Raw genomic sequence first — 20,032 nt, forward strand, 5'->3', positions numbered from 1 at the left:
TTCCCCATATATAAACAAAAGACAATTAAATCTAAACATTTAGCAAATACTCATAATTGTATCATGTGATTTTGATCTAGCACATAACACAAAACTACAATTTCTAAGCTCCTCATATCCCCTTTGTTTTCAACTTACACATATCGAAGCAAAAAAACCTGACAAAGCTGAGAGGCAGTACATTTGAAAAAACCCCAAATAACCCAACAAACCAAACCCACAGTTCATACAACGTCTTAATGATGCAAATGCATGAACAAGCCACGTTTGCAAAGGCTGGTCAGCTCTCCTTTTCAAAATCAGGCCCTACAGGCTTTGCATTCAGGACAGTTTTGTTCTTCCTCTGATTTTCTGTTCTCTTAGCACCACTTTACAGGCATTCTCAATCCTGAGCATTTGTGACCTTACTGCTTTGAATAAGTCTAATGGAAAGACTTATTTTTATATTTAATGAAACAAATAAGAATATAGGGCAACAGAAACACTAAAATCTTTATTATAAACCACACACTAAAAAAATTAAAATGTTCTGATATCAATATGGCCAAATGAGGAACAAGATAAATAACACATTTTAATCTTTTAATACTGAAATTTGCACCTGCAGAAAAATGCTCACTTTGGAAATCTCCTCAGTCCTGGAGTGTAAGTTAACAAATTCATCAATTCATGCTTAAAATGAATAGCAAACGTTAAACCTGAAAGTGCACAGTACAGATTTTACTGAACTTGCATACAGAATATCAGTACTTTCTCCTTACACAATGGCGATTATGTTGATCTATTGCCAGCATTAGAATCATAGAAATACATATGTGCAAGTCATTACAGGTAATGATTCTGTACAGAGCTAATGGAAATACATCAGCATGTCAAGACGCAGGACCAGCCCTTTGGCAGTGGCAGGTGGTTACATAGTTCCGTATCAAAGGTCAGTGCAGAATACGTTTTTAACAATATACACCTTCAGAGTCTGTCAGAACTTTTCCCTGGTGTACGCTACAAAGAATGCTAAAAGGTGACAGTGGCTTTACTTTTATTTTTATTTTTTTTTAAATTTATTGACAGATGGTCTATTTAAGACATTAAAATGCAAGTGCAATAGGACACAGAAAGAAGGTAATATTGGAAGAACTGTCAACCCTTTTGGAAAATCTTACTTAGAAAACTGTTGCATTTCATGAGAGGAAATCTGCTCTGGTGTAAAGGAACAGTCCCAATGGTATACCTAGATTTATCACTTTCAAGTGATTGAGCTGAAAGCTATCAAAATGGATTAAAAAAATAAAGCATCTTGAAAGTGTAAGTAAGGCACGCTGGGAAGTTCCATCATGTCATCACAGAATCTCTATCCAGCCCCGACCAAAGGAATATACTTTGTAAAATCTAGCAAGATAGACCTATACTGACTTTGGAATGTCAAAAAAGAAAGCATAATTTCTCCTAAAGTAAGCAAATAGAATGTAGAATATATCATACAATTGTGGTTTACTGTGACAAGGGCCTACAATGATGTTCTAAAATTCATAATTGAGTTCAAGTGCGTTCTCCTAAATGAACTCCTGACCAAAGGCCTCATCAGCCTCATCACTGTCAATCAAAAATTGGCAATTTCCAGAGAGTAAGATGTTAACAAAAATCAGCAAAGGCAAAGTTATAGATCATGCAGCAGGTCACATGTGCTAATCAAAAGACAGGACATTTTAGCTTTAACAAGACATTATAACTTTCAAAAGAAAACACCTTTATTAATTCATCTTAGCACTTAATTCTCATGGAGCTGGTGAAGAATTTAATTTAGTTCATTTGGTGATATTATAGAATTGGTGGAAGTGCTGTAGAAAGAATAAATAGCCTTCATGTTTCTCTATTTAAAATTTGTTCTGTTCCTCCTGAAACTCGCTTTCAGTAATAATTAACTCAAAATCAAAACTAATGGAACAGCATTAGCAAGAAACAGTTGGTTATCTTAGAGGGCATTTATTAAAATGGTTCATGTACTTGCCAAAGTACTGTGCAAGAACAGCTTATCTATGCCCTATGTTGAACAATCCCATTAGTCACCTTTTGCTTTTTTCTTTAGATACTGCCTCTCCGTAGGTCAGGTGAATAAAGTCAAAGAGTTGTGTGGCGTTGGCAGCATTACCCAAGATTTTATGGAGTTCGTCTTTTGACAGTGTCACCAGCTCTGCAATGCTTTTAACCTGGTTCATTAAGGCACGGCAGTTTTTTGCATTAATACCTGGCATTTTTAACAGGAAGTCCTGAGGACCAGGGTTGTACTTGTCTGACTCGGGAAGAATTTCAGAATCTGCTGTGACAGCCATCGCTGTTTCTGCATCAGGCTGGGGATGGTTCTGTTTTAACTCTTCAAACAGCTCAGCAGTAGCATGGGGAGAGGGACACCACAGGATGCGTAACTTTGGGAAATGGAGTGTGAGAAGGGTTAGCTTAGAAGTAATATCATTACTGGAAATCTCCTGACATAGAGAGCCACGTGGTATCAAAGAGAAAGGTTTGTTAGGATCAAATTCAATCAGGAGAACCGGTCGCTTGTAGTAACGGGACATGGAAACACACTGTGCATACAGCCTGCCATTATTCAAGGAGCCAATCAGGTCACTGATACTTTTCCGCTCCACACAGGTATCAGGAGTTAAAATATAATCCCCAACTTCCAAAGTAACAGGCTCAATATCAATACCACGACGATGAATCAGCGATGGAAGCTCACTACGAAATTCCCGCATATCCACTATTATAGTTTGCTGAATACTCTTCTGTTCCTGGCCACCTAAAAAGCAAAAGAAATACAGTTAACCCAAGGAGTTATGACTGCCAGCTCTGGTTGTGTAATCTTCCTGTGTGCTGCCAATGCTTCTGAAATGGATGGGCTTCACATCTCAAATTATACCTTGAATTCAGTAGTATAACAAAGCCAGACTTCACTTACTTTTTCACTGTTACAGAGGAAAAAAAAATCAGATATTCTAACATATCAGGTACTCTAGTTTATGGAGTATGCTCTGCAGTGTAATAGAACTATCATGCTACCTCCTATGACCTCTGTATACGTGACAATGAAATACATTAAACTGTGGATGAAAATTGTTTAAATGCACCAGGAAAATCTTTTAAAAGTTGCCTGCAAACAAGGTAGCAAAGCTGATCCTTATTTCCAGCTGATTCCCACAGAAACATGGCATTTTATTGTAAAATTATGCTTTAGCTTCTACAGATCTGTAAAAGCATACATGAAGAGACTGCAGCATCAAGGCCAAAAAGACATAACAGCAAAGATTAGAGAGCATATGGTAAAGGAGAGCAGGATAACAAAGTGACAGCAAAGATAAAGAGAGGCAGAGTTGTAAAGCTGAAGACAGAGTATACACGTCAGAGGAAAGGAATAAAAATGTGGTTAGAACTGCAACAGAAGAAAAAAGGTGCTTTACTGCAAAGAAAGTAGACAAACCCCACAATCTGCATTTACCCAGGCAGTCTGTTTTGCCAAGATCAAAGGAAGTCCCCAACATTTACTAGCTCAAGGACACTGCCTTTGGCTAGCTGTAGACTTCAGTTTTAACGTCTTAATTTCTTTCCACCTCCCTACAAGCAATACTAGACAGTCTTGTAAACAGCAAGCTGCCTAGAAACAATCCAAATGGTATCAGTCTTAATGGTGAAATAGTTCATTAATTTGTATTTTCTTTTCAAAGCAAAACGTAATTCATTGTCACTGCACAGTCAGAGGTAGATGCAGTGAGGGAGATACTGTTTCTTTGCCATCAAGACTGCAGAGTCAATGTGCAGCATGTCTATGGCCCAGATACTGTGAATGGGATGTAAATGCAATAGTGAGAAGTCTTTTTAAAGCTTAGGGCGGCACGCCTCACTTCAGGAACTGCTCACCTGCTTTGCGTGTGTCAGGAATAGAAGAAGCAGGATTAGCATCTCTTATTAGGTCTAAATTTGTTTCATCTCTTCCTTCTCTTTCTTCAGGAATAACCATGCTGGCCTTCTCTCTAAAGAGCCACAAACAAAGAAACACTGAAGACTGCAATTATATGAGAAAAATAGATGAAAGGACTTTAATGCCTTTAAATACCAGATGTAACATTAGACATAGTTTAATACTAATTGAAAACCTGATCAGAAATGCAGGTTACTAGGTTCTCCAGATTGTTGGGCTAGATGCTATATTTTTATTTTCAATTTTTAGCAAATTTTAGCATCTGATTTTTTATATTTAGAACTTCTCAGGGCATATGAAACAAAGGAACTGATGACTAGGAATGGCAGTATAACCTGGTGAGCAGACGCTCTCAGGAACAATACTGTCATATACAGACTAAGAAAAGGCCAGGTTGGAACCTGCTCTAGTGCAAGGTGTCCCTGCTCATGGCAGGGGGTTGGAACTGAATGAGCTTTAAGGTCCCTTCCAAACCAAATTAGTTTAGGATTCTGTGATTCTATGAAAAGTATTGTTTTGTTTCCCCAAATGACCCAAGTCATAAAAGCCTTATAAATATCTTACAAGAAATGTTACCTGTGGACAAAAAAACATTTATAGAAATTAAATTTATAGACAATTAGATAAAAGGGGTGCTGTTTAGCTTTTCAAATTTAATATTAAAAAAATAATAAATGAAATATCAGGTGCTTTGAAAAGGAAGGTTTTGACTTCTCATTAATTCTCAGTGGGGAAGCTTTCAACATCTGAAAAGCAACTGAATTAAAAGTTATTTAAGGCTTCACACAGTTAAGAACTTCACTCTATTTAAGATATAAGCATATAAGGGAATTACATGAAACATTAGAAACAAATGTAATAAAGGAATTTTGTTACCGAATGAGCTTTTCGAAGGCCTCCTTCTCTTTTCTCAGAGCTGTGAGGTAGCGCTGTTCTTCTGTTGAGCCCCCATATATGAGGAAATAAACTCTGTAGGTTTGGGGGAGGAAAAAAAGGATCACAAAACCTCCTATTAAGTTAGAAAACCCCACAATCAGTATTTAAGATTAGTAGCACTAAGCGCCTGACAAGGTAGTATTTGCTTTAAAAAAGGCAAGTGAAAAAACACTATCTTTTTCTGTAAAGACATTCCAAAATCAGCCACAAAAATTCTTATATCCAGTGTTTGCTCTTCTTCCAGTGGCAGACACATTCACTGGAATTCTGGGATTCAACCAGAGGAGGCTCAGGTTGCAGTCAGCAATTCAGTCAGCCAGTAGAATGAGGAGTTACTTTCTTATTGCTATTAAAATCTTCCAAGTAGAGTACATGTAACAAAGTGGAAAAATTGCAATCATCTGGGTTAGGAAAAACACCATCTTAAGATTTTAAAATTCTGTATTTGTATAAGGCAATCATAGGTTCTAGAAAAAACAAGCTGTCATCTAGCAGGGATGGAACACACCAGCAAACGTTTTATTTCACAAATAGGGATTTATATGGAACATATAAGAATTAATAATTGGGAATTGATTGCCTGTAGCTTTTCAGCATATTTTTTTCCATTATATTTTCATACACTCTGACAGACTGATAGGATTTCACTCCTGTTAACTTTTCTGATGCAGTGCATTTCCTAAGACCTACTTGCATGACCGCATCTGATTTTCCTGCTCTGAAGTGTGGGATGTGATGCTGGAGGTAGATACAGCACATGCTGATCAGGCAACTAAAAACCAGTTGTACAAATAACCCAGTAATTATCCTTATACAATATGCTTGTGAGTTCTGCTCTTTCTATCTGCACTAGAGAGCCCTATCTAGTACCTGGGTATCACGTACAGACATGCTGAACCCTGCCAAATTGATCTCCATTTTCAGTTATGGTGCGTATATACAAATCTTTGACTGGGAAATTACAACTGCTCTTTTAAATTGATGCAAATAATTTTCATGAAGTGATTAAAGTATAAAGCATTTTAATTCTAAAGGTAATAATTGCATATGTCAATAAATTGTGTTTCAACTGTAGAAAGAAAAGTGTGTTTATTCTAAGAACTAAGAAATTGCTGCAAGTTATTTTCAGCAAGACAGAGGTGTAACTGCAGCTCACTGTATTCAAGAAAAGCTGTATTAGGCAGCTATGGAAATGAAAGATAAGTTTTCTACATTTTTAATTAGTCTGTAATATTTATTGATGAAATGAATTTTGCATATTACACGTGTATCAAATATATATATACACAGTGTGGAAATTTTTGTCAGCTAACTCCAGAACCGAGTATAACTGAAAATACTTCTCATGTTCTTCAGAACTGAGTATAACTGCAAATACTTCTCATGTTCTTTAGTGTATTTTCCCTTCCTTGCTTTCCTGTTAAACTTTCTGAATTACTTTGGTCTTCAGCACGACCAGACATCAGGAAATGTGAAAATTAATTAAATCCAAAATGAAGCTTATTGTGTAAAAATCATTCCTACACAGATGGTTTAAAATGAGACAACCTCACCTCAAAATAGATCTACTGCCATGAAGATCATCTAAGCAGACGTCTTGTAGAAGATGGAATGAAATGTTTTTTTCAGATATGTTTCTACTGTTAAGGGACTAACTACCTGCTGGGAAGTAAAAATCATCCTTTGGTTACCTCAGACATTATGCTGTTGTTTAGTAAGAAGAGGGCTGAACAGGAACTAAAAGGTAGCTGAGGAAAATAAGGAGATGCACAGTCTGCCTTGACTGCTCAAAGCGCACTTTTTATTTTTAGGACTAAAATCACTCTGACCAGGTCAGCTTACCTCAAAGGCTTTCCAGGCCTGCTGGCCTTGTAGATTTCCAACTGCCGAACAAAAGTCAGCTCTGCATCATATAGCACAACATATCTTGGTTCTACTTCATGCAGGACCCGAGTGAGTGCATAGGGATCACTGCAGCCCTGCAGCGGATGAATGATTGTGAGCGGGTTCTTGAAAATGCCATAGTAACAATCTGAGGGTAAGTTCACATGGAAATCTTCAGGAATGTTCTCTTCAATACTGCTTTCTTGGCTACTGCTTAATTCTTTGCTGTCTTCCTTCTCCACCTTCTCTCTCTTTTCCTCCTCAGTTTTCCCTATCATTTGGATTATAGTCCGGTCTTGCTGCTTCTTGGGTTTGCATTGTTTTGACGAAGCTGTGAGTTTGGCTTTTTTGGCTTGAGGCCCTCCATCTGGTCTGGCATTTCCTTTGGACTTGACAGCTTTTCTGTCCTGAATCCACACTTCTGCAGCTTTCTCATCCTTTCCAAAGGTTTTGTTATACAGTCTTGTTAAAAAAGCTTCTGCTCCAGCAATAATATACTCCCTGAGCTGTGCACAAGCTCGATCATCACTGGCACAAATAAGCACTTGCCCTGCAGTCAAGAAACAATACTACATTTATAATCTGTTACGCTGTACTGCTTATCCAGCTACAAGACACCTCTTGAGCAAATGGTTTTTAATGATCTAGAGGCATGCCTGCCGAATGCCTTTACATTTGGTTGTCACAGTTTCTCTGGACTTTGAGGGAGTCTAATTTGCATGATGTTTTGTACCAAACAAGGTTAGAGAAGATGAATGTTAGTTCAGCTTTCCTTATTCTTATATCATCTAAATTAGTGAGGTTTTCCTTCTGAGCACCTGAAACGAGGCAGATAAAGCATGTCCTGAAACCTGCTCGGACAACTTTTTGTTTTAAATGCAGAATATGAGAGAACTTAATGCAGACTATTCTGATTTTGTCAGCTGTGTTAAAGAGTCTAAAAAAATACATGTTACACACAGTACTATTGACATCTGTGGGCCTTGAATAACAATTTTCCACAAGCTGACTCAGATAAACTCCTACAACACTAGGTGAGAGAGCCAGCTCTTATCCAGAGTCAGAACACCGTGGGTGGGAGAAAAGAGCACTTTTTTACCCTTACTATTTCCTAAAATAAAACTTGGTGAAATTTAAGGGGATGAAAAGCCCTAAAATAGTAGCAGTAAAGCAGTTAGATGCATCCTTGCCTTCTACTCTCTACCCCATTTAGGTGCATCTCCCAGAGAAGCAAATTTTCAGGTGCATGAGGAAAATGTCTGAGAAGAATCAGAAGATGTATGAGTGGAAAGGAAGTAAGACTGGACCCCTCCTTTTTTTGAACCTGAACTTGAGAAATGAGCAAATGGTATCTTGATTATTTTAAGTTTCCACATTATTAGGTTCACTGGTTTTAAGACTAAAGTACCAGTACAACATTGTAATGTAAGTCAAAATAGTTTTTTGTAATAATACTTTTATTTTCCTAAACAGTAGTGCGCAGTAACCAACAGCATTTCTTCTTTAGACCCAGAACTAGATAGATACAAGTTTATGTAAAACTATTTAGTTTTACATAGTTTATGTGCATAAGCTCCTTAAGTCCACAAATTCTACTGTACTGTGCAAACCTACATCATTTAGTTAAACACATATAAACATCATTTAGTATTCTCTCACCTGGACCACCAAAGTCTTCACTGTTCTTATTCTCATTTTCAATCTCTTTCAGCACTTCTCTCAAAGCTTCCCATTTTGGGTTACTTTCTAGAACCAATTCCCTTTTTAATTCTGAAACAAAGAAAGACTGAACATAGCAGCTCTTACAGACAAAATTACAGCCAAAAAAATCAGAACTTTAAATTAGCGGTTAGATGTCAATAGCATGATGGCTGTTGGCAAATATGATATTCAACAGCCTACATATGCAACTTGTTATGCTAATGGGCTGGAGAGCACTCTTACAGAAACATTTAAAAATGGGGATAAGTGCTTTAGTGAAGCAAAATTTAAAGTATTAAATAATTCTTCAATTCCGAAACTCCTGAATATATGTATTTTTTTATGAAAGCAATGGCAGCCTCCTACTCATTCACATAAAATAAATCAAGCTAAACACCAATGTAGTACAACAACAATTTCATAAAAGCTCTCCCAATGATCAGCTGAACAAGCTTAGAAGAACCCTTTAATTCTTTTCGTGACTCTGCTTTATGTTGTTTATTATATGCTTTTGAATTAAGATTATGACTCAATTTATCCCAGCTAACAGGTTGAGATCCTGAGCTGTGTAAGACCATCTAGGGAACCATAGCACCAGTAATAATACGCAAAGCATTTGAGATCGTGTGACACTCTCCAACTTAAAATTAGGAATGATCAGTACCATTTTCCTTCTTCACACCACTTTTTTCAGAGCCTTTGCCTTTCTGATGCAGTTTCTCATCTGCAATGCGATAAACTCTAGCTCGAGCATTTACAAACATTGAAGTGCTGGAGTCAAGAAACAGCCAACCTAAACATGAAAAGAAAGCAGTAGTAGCTTGACATTTGCAATGTGTACTTGTTTCAGCCCTATCCATTAAAAGCCTTGATCTCTCATCAGTAATACCTGTGCTACCTGCTTGCTGTGTAGTTACTAGCTCAATAACAGACAGAAATGTGATGCAAATCTCACACTTCTAAGTAACAGCAGTTAAGTGGGAAGATGAAAGAATTATCTGTCAATAAAAACCTACGTCCTTATGGCTGGTTATGTAAAGCCTAATTAGATACCTTCATATGTTTGGGATGTTAATTAAAAATATCAACATTTCAATGTTTCATGCATTAACTTGTATGCTTATTCATTGTTTACCTGAATTCTCACCAAAAGCTTTTTCACTTGCTTTCAGTGACTCCAGAAGATTGAGAAAAGTGACACAATCGTACTGAGTTAGATATAGTAGCAAAGTACGTAGTATCTTCAAATCCTGGACTAAAGATTTTGTCTTAGCTCCAAGTTGGTGCCAGAGAGGATCTAAGTAGTGACGTATTGTCTAGAAATATAAATTAGAAAGTTCAGGATGGCAAATATTTAATATACTAACCAAGGTAAGAATGCATTTCTTTTTCTCCTTTACAGGGGATGCCAATGGTTTTCCAGTTATTAAACTTACCCAATTGAAGATTTGATGGTGAAGTACTTGTTCTGATAAGCAATCATTTCTTTGCAAAGTTAACATAATATAGATGCCTTTATGTAAGATATTTCATCAATTAGCAAATGTATATAAATACTGGTAAAATAACAAAAAACCCCAAACTTATTTTACTGGTACTGGTCTTTACTGGTACTAGATACTTTAGTATATAATATCCTTCACTTAAATAAAAAACAATATAACGTCATTTAGTTTTCAAAGTAAGATGAGGACTACACAGATACACAACCTACATTGTGTAAGAAAAAAGATTCCAGGTATTTGAAGTACAGGAGGCCCTAGGTCAAGATTAAATCACAGATAACACATAACCATGTTTCTGTGTAACTGTGATGGTTGAAGTTCATGATTTTACCCTACAGAAAGCATACATGTGCCAAACATTGCAGATCTGCCAAAGATAGCAATGCACACACATTTAATGACATATAGAATATGTGCATAATAAGTATTACATACAGTGCTTCTCCTACTAGAGAAAGTAAAAAATACAAGCAGGAAATTCAAGAGGGAAAAGGGTATGTGTGTCTAAATAAATGCATACTTATCTGTAAGATATTTTGAGCTAAAATTGCAGCCATCATAATAATAACAACAACAATAATAATAAAAAAAACCCCAACCAATCATGAATCACGATTTTGGTACTGTAGGGACTTTGGAAATGATAGAAGAACAATAGTATCAATACACAAAAACCCTACTGGCAATGGTAACATGATCATTACAGAGTAACCAGAGTACCCAGCCTGACCTGAGCAGTGATCTTGCCCTTCCGGGTAACTGCCCTCAGTTTATATACTGGGCATGACATGCTGTGGTATGGAATACCTCTTTGGTCAGTTTGGGCCAGGTGTCCTGTCTCTGCTTCCTCCCGGCTTCCCCTCCTCCCTGGCAGAGCATGAGACTCACAAAGTCCTTGGTCAGAGTAAACATTACTGAGCAATGACTGAAAACATCGGTATTATCAGCACTGTTCCGAGGCTGAAAGTCAAAACCACAGCACTGCACCAGCTACTAAGAAGGAGAAAAATGACTGCTACTGCTGAACCTAGGACAATCCCTTTGGTTAGACACACCAAAACAATCAAAATAGTTACCTTGTCAAAAGGTTTACCAATAGCATTTTCTAAAGACAAATCTTCTACTTCAAGAACTGGATTGTATCGTTTGAGTTCTCGCAGACATGCATTCAGAATATCGAGGATTGAAGTCTGGATAGCAAGCATAGCAGGGGTCATTGACACATGTATTTCCACCACTTCAGGTTTATGCTTCTCTAAAAATGAGTTCACTGCTATATGAAATCTAAGAGGAAAACAGCTAATTAATATTTACATGGATGGTTTGTTTGATCTACAATTATTCAAACTTTGTATAAACTACAATTACAATTGCTTTAAACATAAACAAATAAGCTAATTGCAAAATAAATCAGTTTCTACTGACATGAAGGCTCAAAGAGCCTTAGAAAACCATCTATTCCACAATTATCTCTGTAGTCATTCTAGTCACATGAGCCTATAGTGCTGGTGAATGACCCATGGAAAATTACTGCACTAGATTCTAAATCATTACTACACAGAAAAAAGTAAAGCCAAAACAAACTCATAAGGGAGAAACTGGAATGGATTCGTAAAGCTTTTGGAATCACATGGATCCACAAGTAGAGTTTGTGACATTCTTAGCTACTGATCAGAAGCAGCAGGTCCTTGTTAGAACACTGCCTTTACAGCCAGCCTGTCAGTACAGGTACTTACGTGCTAGCTGATCCTTACAGAATGAGGCTCAGAGAATACCGCATCTGTGGACCTCTGAAAATCACTGGATGCTTCCCTTACTGCATCCTGCACCTCCCAGGTCTTTTCATGGTTCAGAAGCCAAGGAAGAAAATTTACAAAGCTTCTAATTTAACCTTTCCTATTCTAGTTACCACCATTTCTACTTCTCTGTGGTAATGAAAAAGACCACTGTTAAAGAGTGCAGAATAACAGTACAGAGTGGAACACATTCTAGTCTGGACTAAAGGAACAAACAGGCAGACCTCCTGCCCAAGGCAGGAGCATTGAGCAGGTCCCGAAGCTGAAGGTCCATTTGTGGCTCTGCTCCTGAAAGACTTTGTGCATGTTACAAGCCTGGCAATTTGGTTTCTATGAGTCATCATTAAACACTCTTCATATACAACATGTATGTAGAAGATAAAAAAATCTGACATAGAAAGAGAGCTCTGGAGTTTTACCAGTTGGAAACAAATATTCCAGGAATGGCAGAGCTGACAAGACTGTATTCCTGGTACTTCATGGCTTAAACAACCTGTTCAATTAGTGAAGGTTTTCTTAAGCTATTAAGAATGTCTCTCTGCTGTGATTTCTGTTGGCTAGAAGAACAGCTATACCATAAAGTTCATCCCCTTACAGTTTTAATTTGGGTCTATCTTCAAAAATACTTACAGAGATTTAGCATCTTTAAAACTACTTCTGTCAAAGACTGAAAGTAATTTGTCTGGGAACACAAGAGGAGCACAGCTTACCAGTGTGACTGCATATACCTCATTTTCTTAGGAACCCACTGTAACATCATGAATCTTTTTTAGAAATTTAACCCTCCAGTGAAGAAGAGGTGCCTTACCTTGGCCAAAGATAAAGTTTCTTGACAAAAAGATTTCTCATTACTCTTTCCACGTGGCAAAAGCCGGTGTTAAATGCAACTGCATTATCTGTGAAAGCTTTAATGAAGCCGTGTTTGTTCTTCTGGCGATAAAGTCGCAAGATAAAGGCTTCCTGACAGGACTCAATTATTCTGTGTGCTTTGTATACTAAAATGCCTGGCAAAAGAAAAGGTTTTGAAGTTACACAAAGTAAAGAAAGGTCCAATTTTGTATAGGTTTCCCATAAGACTCTTACTCTTTTTTTTTTTTTCCCTTAAATAAAGTACAATAGGAATTTAAAACTTCTACAGTGACTGAACACGTTTTCCAAGTGATTCCTTAATTTCAGTACCATGGCATCCCCAGGCAGCAAAACTGGGTTAATGATGCATCTTCAGGAATAAAACAAAACCAAAACAAAGCTTGTGCCTGAGTGGCAGGACTTAGCCACTAGGACATGGCTTAGAAAATCTTTACTTCTAAGGCAAAACTTGAACTTAAGCCTTTTAAAAGGAGTAAAAGTGAATGCAAGACGTAATACATTATTACAACAATGCAACTTTGCTATGTTCAAGATTGTGGTATTTGAATCCTTTTATTCTGTTCTTTTATTCAGTTCTGGAATTATAGACTTGCCAAGTACATTCTACTGGTAACAATTCAAGTGTTACAGCATCAAAGAGCTTGTGAATAAAATTAATTTGCTTTCCCCTCCTTCTGCTGTTCATATTCACACTTGAGGACAAAAAATACCATCCACTGTAAGAGTAGACCACCCGTTTTCTTCAGGGCTATGGGTGTGTTAGAAAACAGAGATTTCTCATGAATGTTTTAGTACAGAGAAGTGAAACAATAGTTCAGCTACATTAAGTGTTTGAGGTGAATACTTCTGGGATTTACACCTCAGCCAAGACCTGTTAAAAACAAGACCTGTTAAACAAGACCTGTTAAAAATATTTTTTCTCATGCTCGGCTGTGTTAAACAGCACATTTTTTCACTCTCCCTCTCATGAGGTGAAGCCTATGTGGTACTTTTATCTGTTCACAGCTTCCAGTGGAATAATAAATGCCTTTCTAAAAAGGAAGCAAAGAACATCAAGCATCACAGGTTTTAACTTGGGCCTACTTAAGCTGACAAACTTACAGTGCATTTACTTGCTATAACAAGTTTCTTCAACTCAGCACCAGCCATGGATTTTAATACGTCTTTGCTTTGTAAATGAAAAAGCATCAACAAGAGACTTCTGTATAACTGCTAGCCACTTGTGACCAAATTATGGAATAACCTACTAAAAGGTATTTTTCTATCTAGATATTCCTACATCTCTTCTATGAAGCAAATTTTTCAGGACACAATAAAAAGCATACTCATTTCTGAACGTCTGGTTGGAGGCCTGTAACTAGTGGAGTGCATCAAGGGCCAGTACTGGGACCAGTATTATTTAATATACTCATCAATGATTTAGATGAGGGAATTGAGTGTACTATCAGCAAGTTTGCTGATGACACTAAGCTGGGAGGAGTGGCTGACACGCCAGAAGGCTGTGCTGCCATCCAGCGAGACCTGGACAGGCTGGAGAGTTGGGCAGGGAATAACTTGATGAAATATAACAAGGGAAAGTGTCGAGTCCTGCATCTGGGCAGGAACAACCCCAGGTTCCAGTATAGGTTGGGGAACGACCTGTTAGAGAGTAGTGTAGGGGAGAGGGACCTGGGGGTCCTAGTGGACGACAGGATGACCATGAGCCAACACTGTGCCCTTGTGGCCAAGAAGGCCAATGGCATCCTGGGGTGTATTAGAAGGGGGTGGTTAGTAGGTCGAGAGAGGTCCTCCTTCCCCTCTACTCTGCCCTGGTGAGACCCCATCTGGAATATAGTGTCCAGTTCTGGGCCCCTCAGTTCAAGAAGGACAGGGACCTGCTGGAGAGAGTCCGGCGCAGGGCAACGAAGAAGATTAAGGGAGTGGAGCATCTCCCTTATGAGGAAAGACTGAGGGAGCTGGGTCTCTAGAGAAGAGGAGACTGAGGGGTGACCTTATTAGTGTATAGAAATATATAAAGTGGGAGTGTCACGAGGATGGAGCCAGGCTCTACTCAGTGGCAAACAATGATAGGACAAGGGGTAATGGGTACAAACTGGAACACAAGAGGTTCCACTTAAACTTGAGAAGAAACTTCTTCTCAGTGAGAGTGACGGAACACTGGAACAGGCTGCCCAGAGAGGCTGTGGAGTCTCCTTCCCTGGAGACATTCAAAACCCGCCTGAACACATTCCTGTGTAACATTATCTAGATGTTCCTGCTCCGGCAGGGGGATTGGACTAGATGATCTTTCGAGGTCCCTTCCAATCTCTAGCATACTGTGATACTGTGATACTGTGATCTTCATCTTCCAGTTTGTCAAGTTATGACTCTGAAAGAACGTTAAAGGAGATGCAGAATTTGTATCAGGCCAGGAAGAACATGTTTTTACCAGAATACTTTCCTTTTAGTCAATATATCTCTGCTTAGGAAGTTAGTTCATACTGCTGCGTAAGCCACTGATTACTACACCAACTGGCATCAGTTGGAGTACACTATTAAGTACATAATTTCTGTTCGGCCAAACCCACCAGGAATAATTCTTCTTTACTGCAGTGATAATTTATCTTCATTTAACTGAATTTATGTGTTCACTAGATGTTAACTCACATGTAATTTTACACTGATTTTATAAACAACATTTATAACACCTACAAAAACTTTTGATGTGTTAACTCCTCAAGAAACATGATTACAGGGTTTTGTAAATTTTGTTGTATAATATCACACACAGATAATACACATTTACAACAGGACCATGTGTTAACCAAGTCTGAAATGAAGCAGCAAGTCGATCAAAGCTGTTGTCACACTGACCTCCAGTGGCAACACAAAAACTATTAACAACTCTTTGCTGTCATTGGACAGGACTATTGAAAATCTTTTGTGTATTTCTTCTTTTCATACTGACAAAGTCTAAAGGTGTGGGGTTTTTTCCTCCCCCCTTCTTTGGTAGGGAAGAAAGGTAGAGAGGAAGGAGTCAAGGGGAGGAAGAGAAATTGTAGGTTGCCCAGAAAATGTGTTCACTTTTTTTTAACCTAGAAATACCAGAATTAACAAACGTGGTATCCTTCGGCTCTAGCATAAAAATGTTCAAAATGTTTTATAGATTAGAGCTTGTCAGACACTGACTAAAGGGAAAGGGTACAGCTTCTGTAGCACACACATTCTTCTAAGCATTCAATATTCAGTTATGTTTAGCCATTAGGATGTTAACATTCAGATAACAATAAAACATTATTATATTCCTGTCTCTCAGGTATCTACTTTACTAGCTCTCTGGGCTGTAACAGGGTTTCCGGCTTAGAAAAGAACAAAAAACAACAGAGGCTGGGGGAGAAAGAGAACAGAACATGAGAGGAGAAAGACAGCCCCAAAATCTTTATAATGACAACAGCATTACTTCATAATACTGCTACTTAGATAGTGTTCAAGGTGTGCCAAGACAATAATTAGTGACATATTGCTATTTTTTGATGGGGAAAATAATCAGGAGTGACTTGTTAATGCAAAAAATACATAGTGTGCATGGTTGATTAAACATGACATCTAAAAATCTGCTTTAATCATGGGCCAGTGTCCTATAGACCACAGGACACTATTTCACCAAGTGCAATCAACTACTCTTCTTGAAAGCCAGTCATAATTTAACTGATTTGTTTTCCAGCCACTTACTGATACTGGAAAGCCATCCAAATGCACAACCCAGTATCTAAAAATGGTGTGGATATTTTCAAATTGCATGATTTAATAAGGCAAACGAGTTTGGAGCAAAGAAAACCATTTTAAAAAGTAACGAAAGGACTATGTATTTGCTCTTTTCCCCCCAGCCTTTGTAGAGAAAATAGAATAATTCTTCAACCTCAATACTGGCTAGTAGAATTCTTCATATGTAATTAAGCTGTATGTATTTTCAAGCAGAAGTCTTACCTTTGTTTCATTAAACTCTTACCAGTAATGAGGTTTGCAGGAATTCTGTCAGTAAGGAAATCTACCACAAGGATTCGACTTGTAGCAAATATGACTCCTCCTTGAGTGTAAAATTCATACCGAGTATTATTTGTAACTTCATTGGTAACACGCCGAGGAAGATGAACAACTCCATCTGACCTCAGCTGATCGATAAAATACTCCTATACCAAACACAATAAAAACACATCATTGTGGTAACTGATGAAGTGGAGGCAAAAAAACTTACACACACTCTGTTCATTTTAAGGAGCTGTTCAAACCATAGTATAGTATGACATACTATAAGTATATATATAATTATACTTATATAAGTCATATGCTTACTATAAATAAGAATTATCATGATTTTTTACTTCTTTGGTATACTTTGTTCAGTTTCAAATCATCCACGTGATTTAAAAATTATGTATTCTCAGTAGTAGCTAGGCAATACTTAATAAAACGTGAGCAACTTACACTCACAGAAACCTACATTTTCATATATTTTAATAGCACTTTTCCAGAGAACAAGCAATTTTGACACTGACTGAAAAACCGAGAATTGGGAAGAAATCATTCTTTAGTCCGCTCACCTGTTACCAAAGACAACTACAGCAGGTAGGTCAGACGCATCAAGCTCAATCTTATAAACTACATCTGTGATATTTATTCACCCATGGTCACTACAAGAAGTCCCCCTGAACATCACCTCCCTGACGGCGGGAAATCCGCTGGTGGCACGGAAGAGGCAGAGGCTGGTTTTGTACAAGCAGGGACAGATCTGTCAACAAGTGTTCCCTCCTTTCTGCTCACTGGCCACTTAGTGTTCTGCTACGTGCAAGTGATGTCCATAAGCTTATTTTAGCTCGCTAATGTTACCAGGACTTCATCGTGCCGCAAGAGTGGGAACTGGACCCTGATTCGAGCTGGAACGCGCCCGCTGCCGCGCCTGAGCCTCACCCCGGTCCCCCGCGGCCTGAGGAGCGCCTCGGCTCGGAGAGAGCGGGCAGCACCCTGATCCTCCTCCTTCTCTTCCTCCTGGGCCGGGCCGGGCCGAGCCGAACCTATCCCAGGGCCCGGCAGCGCTCGCCGCCATGAACCGGCGCCGGCTCTGAGGGAAGAGGCGGGGGGAGCGCGGCGCCGCTGTCAGGGTTCCCGCTCACCTCCTCTGCGGGGCTGGTGTTGAGCACTAGCACGAGGCTGGCAGGCTCGCAATAGAGGCGCAGGAAGCGCAGCAGCAGGCGGTCGATGCCGAGCCCGCGGGCGCAGATCACCAGCCCATCCTGGTGGAACAGATCCAAGAAGACCTGGCTCTCGTGCTCCAGCAGCGCCGCCATGGCTGCCCGCGCACAGGCGCACGCGCGCCGGCCCCCGCGCCCTCCCGTCCCAGAGGCGGACACTGCCCTCTGCCGGATTGAGGCGATGCGGTCCTCCAGTGCCGCGCGCGTGGTTTTCCTGCCCAGGGCGCGAGACACCTCAGGCGGAGCGGCGGAAGTACACGAGGATTCCGGGAGCTGGCGCTGCCTGCTCTCTTGGTACGGGCGTGTGCGTGTTTCGAGGGTGAAGGTGAGATAGGAGGTGTTTTCCTTTCTTGCTATACATTATTTGTGTTTTGTTACTAATTACTTGCGCTTCTTAAACAAACCCAAACTTTATTGATTGAACTTCAGCGTGCATTCCTCACACGAGGCACCGTACCTCAGTGTTTTCCTGGTACCTCAGTTTTTAGAGTCTTACCTCGCTCAGTGCAGAAACGTTTCTTTGTTCCCACAGGGTGAGCGACTCTTCAGACTTGCTTTCAGAAACAACTGAAAACAAAGGGCAGTCCTCGGAGTTACCCTTCATTCGGCTTGGTGAAGAACGAGTGGACTTGGCTCCAGCCGCTCTTAAGGTAAATCCTTTTCCTGGGCTGCCTCAGGGAAAATGAGCGTCACCTTAGCGGGGACACAGCCACCCCCTGAGGGAGCAAGGGGGAGCACTGAGGGTTACCGGGCAGAGGGACACCATACAGCCAGCTCCTTCGTAATGTGAAGGTGTGGGAGATATTCCAAATATCTTTTATTTACCCTGGGTATTGATTCAAAGAGCTCGCCAAGAACTCGCCAACAAAGTTTAAGTTGACAAGCAGGTATTTTTTATTGCAGCGCTGGGAGACACAGGGGATCTATCCTCCTAATGTGTCTAGTCCCAGCATCAATCAGGCTGTGATTATGTTTTTTTTTAACATACATATTCATTATATTTCCAGTAAACAACATACATATTCATAACATTTCCCACAACTACTTTACATAGATTTACGCCTATTTTCACATGCACCGGGGTCTTTGGGACCTCCGGTGGTAGTTTCCTTATCATCTTCATCTTCACCACTTCGTCCTTTAGCTGAACTTCATGTTTGGAAAGTCCCATTGTCAAGCTGCCCACCACTAGTCCAGTTCTAGCTGGTCATTGTGAAACATTTATCCAAAATATTTCCTTCTTCCTATTATTACTCACCACCAAGGTCAACATTGCTTAGCTACAAAGCAAAACTAAATTTACTTATTTACTAAAGATTATATTTCTTTTTGTGCTTCCCTGTCTCAGTATTAATACTTATTATTTCCCCAAGATAAACTTTTGGTAAAATACCATTATCGGGGCATCGAGTCGGCCATCTAATCCATCCAAATAAATACTTCCAGTTCTCTGTTTTGCATAGTCGCATGTTGGCAGTTGCAGTGGGGTGTCTTTTGTTTTGTGTTTTTTTCTTTTAAGTAAGGGAAAATGAAGTGTATAGCTCCATCATTTTCTTTTGCCTTGTATTTATGTAAGTTGACACAATGAAGAAGCGTTTTGCAATACATTAGTTGCAAATTTGCCACACGATCAGGATGAAGCTGTAGAGTATTTTAGGAAATTTTAGAACTACTTTATAATAGATATTTTTACACTTTAAAATGCAGCACAGGGACTCAGGGCAGATTAGAAAACAAGTATTTAAAAAATGGCAAAAATTAATAAAATATGGGGTCTGTTTTGATTTTTCTCAAACGTGTGTCATATTTCTGAAATTTTATGCTGAAAGCTGAACGATTTTTCCTTTGCAGGTTGGATCATACTGCCAGTTGTTGTACCCAGCGCCATACTTTGGTTCTCATTTTTAGTTGGCTGCTACTAAGGTCTTTGATATTGCATTTAAAACTTACTTTACACCATAAAAATGTCAGAAAATAAGTGTTTTTACTTGGACAACATTTCCTTTTTGTGGCCAACAGGTCATTTGACTGACCAAAACAGAATCAGGGCTGTCACTTGGTACCTCAGAAGAGCAGAACTTATGCCTAAATGTTGCAATTAATTTTTGTGCAATTTTTCTTTGCAAAGCATTACAGTAATAT

General features: G+C 39.0%; 1 protein-coding gene across 1 annotated transcript; it reads right to left on the reverse strand.

The window, feature by feature from the left end:
- Nucleotides 1-1,960: 1,960 nt before the first annotated feature.
- On the reverse strand, nt 1,961-18,013 carry ERCC4 (ERCC excision repair 4, endonuclease catalytic subunit). The gene is made up of 11 exons (XM_057407894.1): nt 17,813-18,013; nt 16,651-16,831; nt 12,601-12,796; nt 11,073-11,280; nt 9,627-9,807; nt 9,156-9,284; nt 8,450-8,560; nt 6,749-7,340; nt 4,847-4,939; nt 3,910-4,022; nt 1,961-2,794 (listed from the first exon to the last, which is right to left on the reverse strand). Exons 1-11 carry the CDS (start codon nt 17,984-17,986, stop codon nt 2,061-2,063), a joined length of 2,712 nt encoding a protein of 903 aa, XP_057263877.1. The 5' UTR covers nt 17,987-18,013; the 3' UTR covers nt 1,961-2,060.
- Between the last annotated feature and the right edge of the window lie 2,019 nt (nt 18,014-20,032).

This window comes from Pezoporus wallicus, unplaced genomic scaffold (assembly GCF_028554395.1).
Source record: "Pezoporus wallicus isolate ANWC-B61680 ecotype Strahan unplaced genomic scaffold, APGP_CSIRO_Pwel_v1 contig_4012, whole genome shotgun sequence".
Lineage (NCBI taxonomy): Eukaryota > Metazoa > Chordata > Aves > Psittaciformes > Psittacidae > Pezoporus > Pezoporus wallicus.

What these genes read in the sequence shown, in the direction of transcription:
- ERCC4 (XM_057407894.1), bottom strand. Translation starts at nt 17,986, where the DNA reads ATGGCGGCGCTGCTGGAGCACGAGAGCCAGGTCTTCTTGGATCTGTTC. An exon ending in TTGGTAAACCTTTTGACAAG is followed by an intron (nt 9,808 to 11,072) that starts GTAACTATTTTG and finishes TTATATTTCTAG; the next exon opens with ACAATACGTCACTACTTAGA. An exon ending in TGAAGACTTTGGTGGTCCAG is followed by an intron (nt 7,341 to 8,449) that starts GTGAGAGAATAC and finishes TCTTGACTGCAG; the next exon opens with GGCAAGTGCTTATTTGTGCC.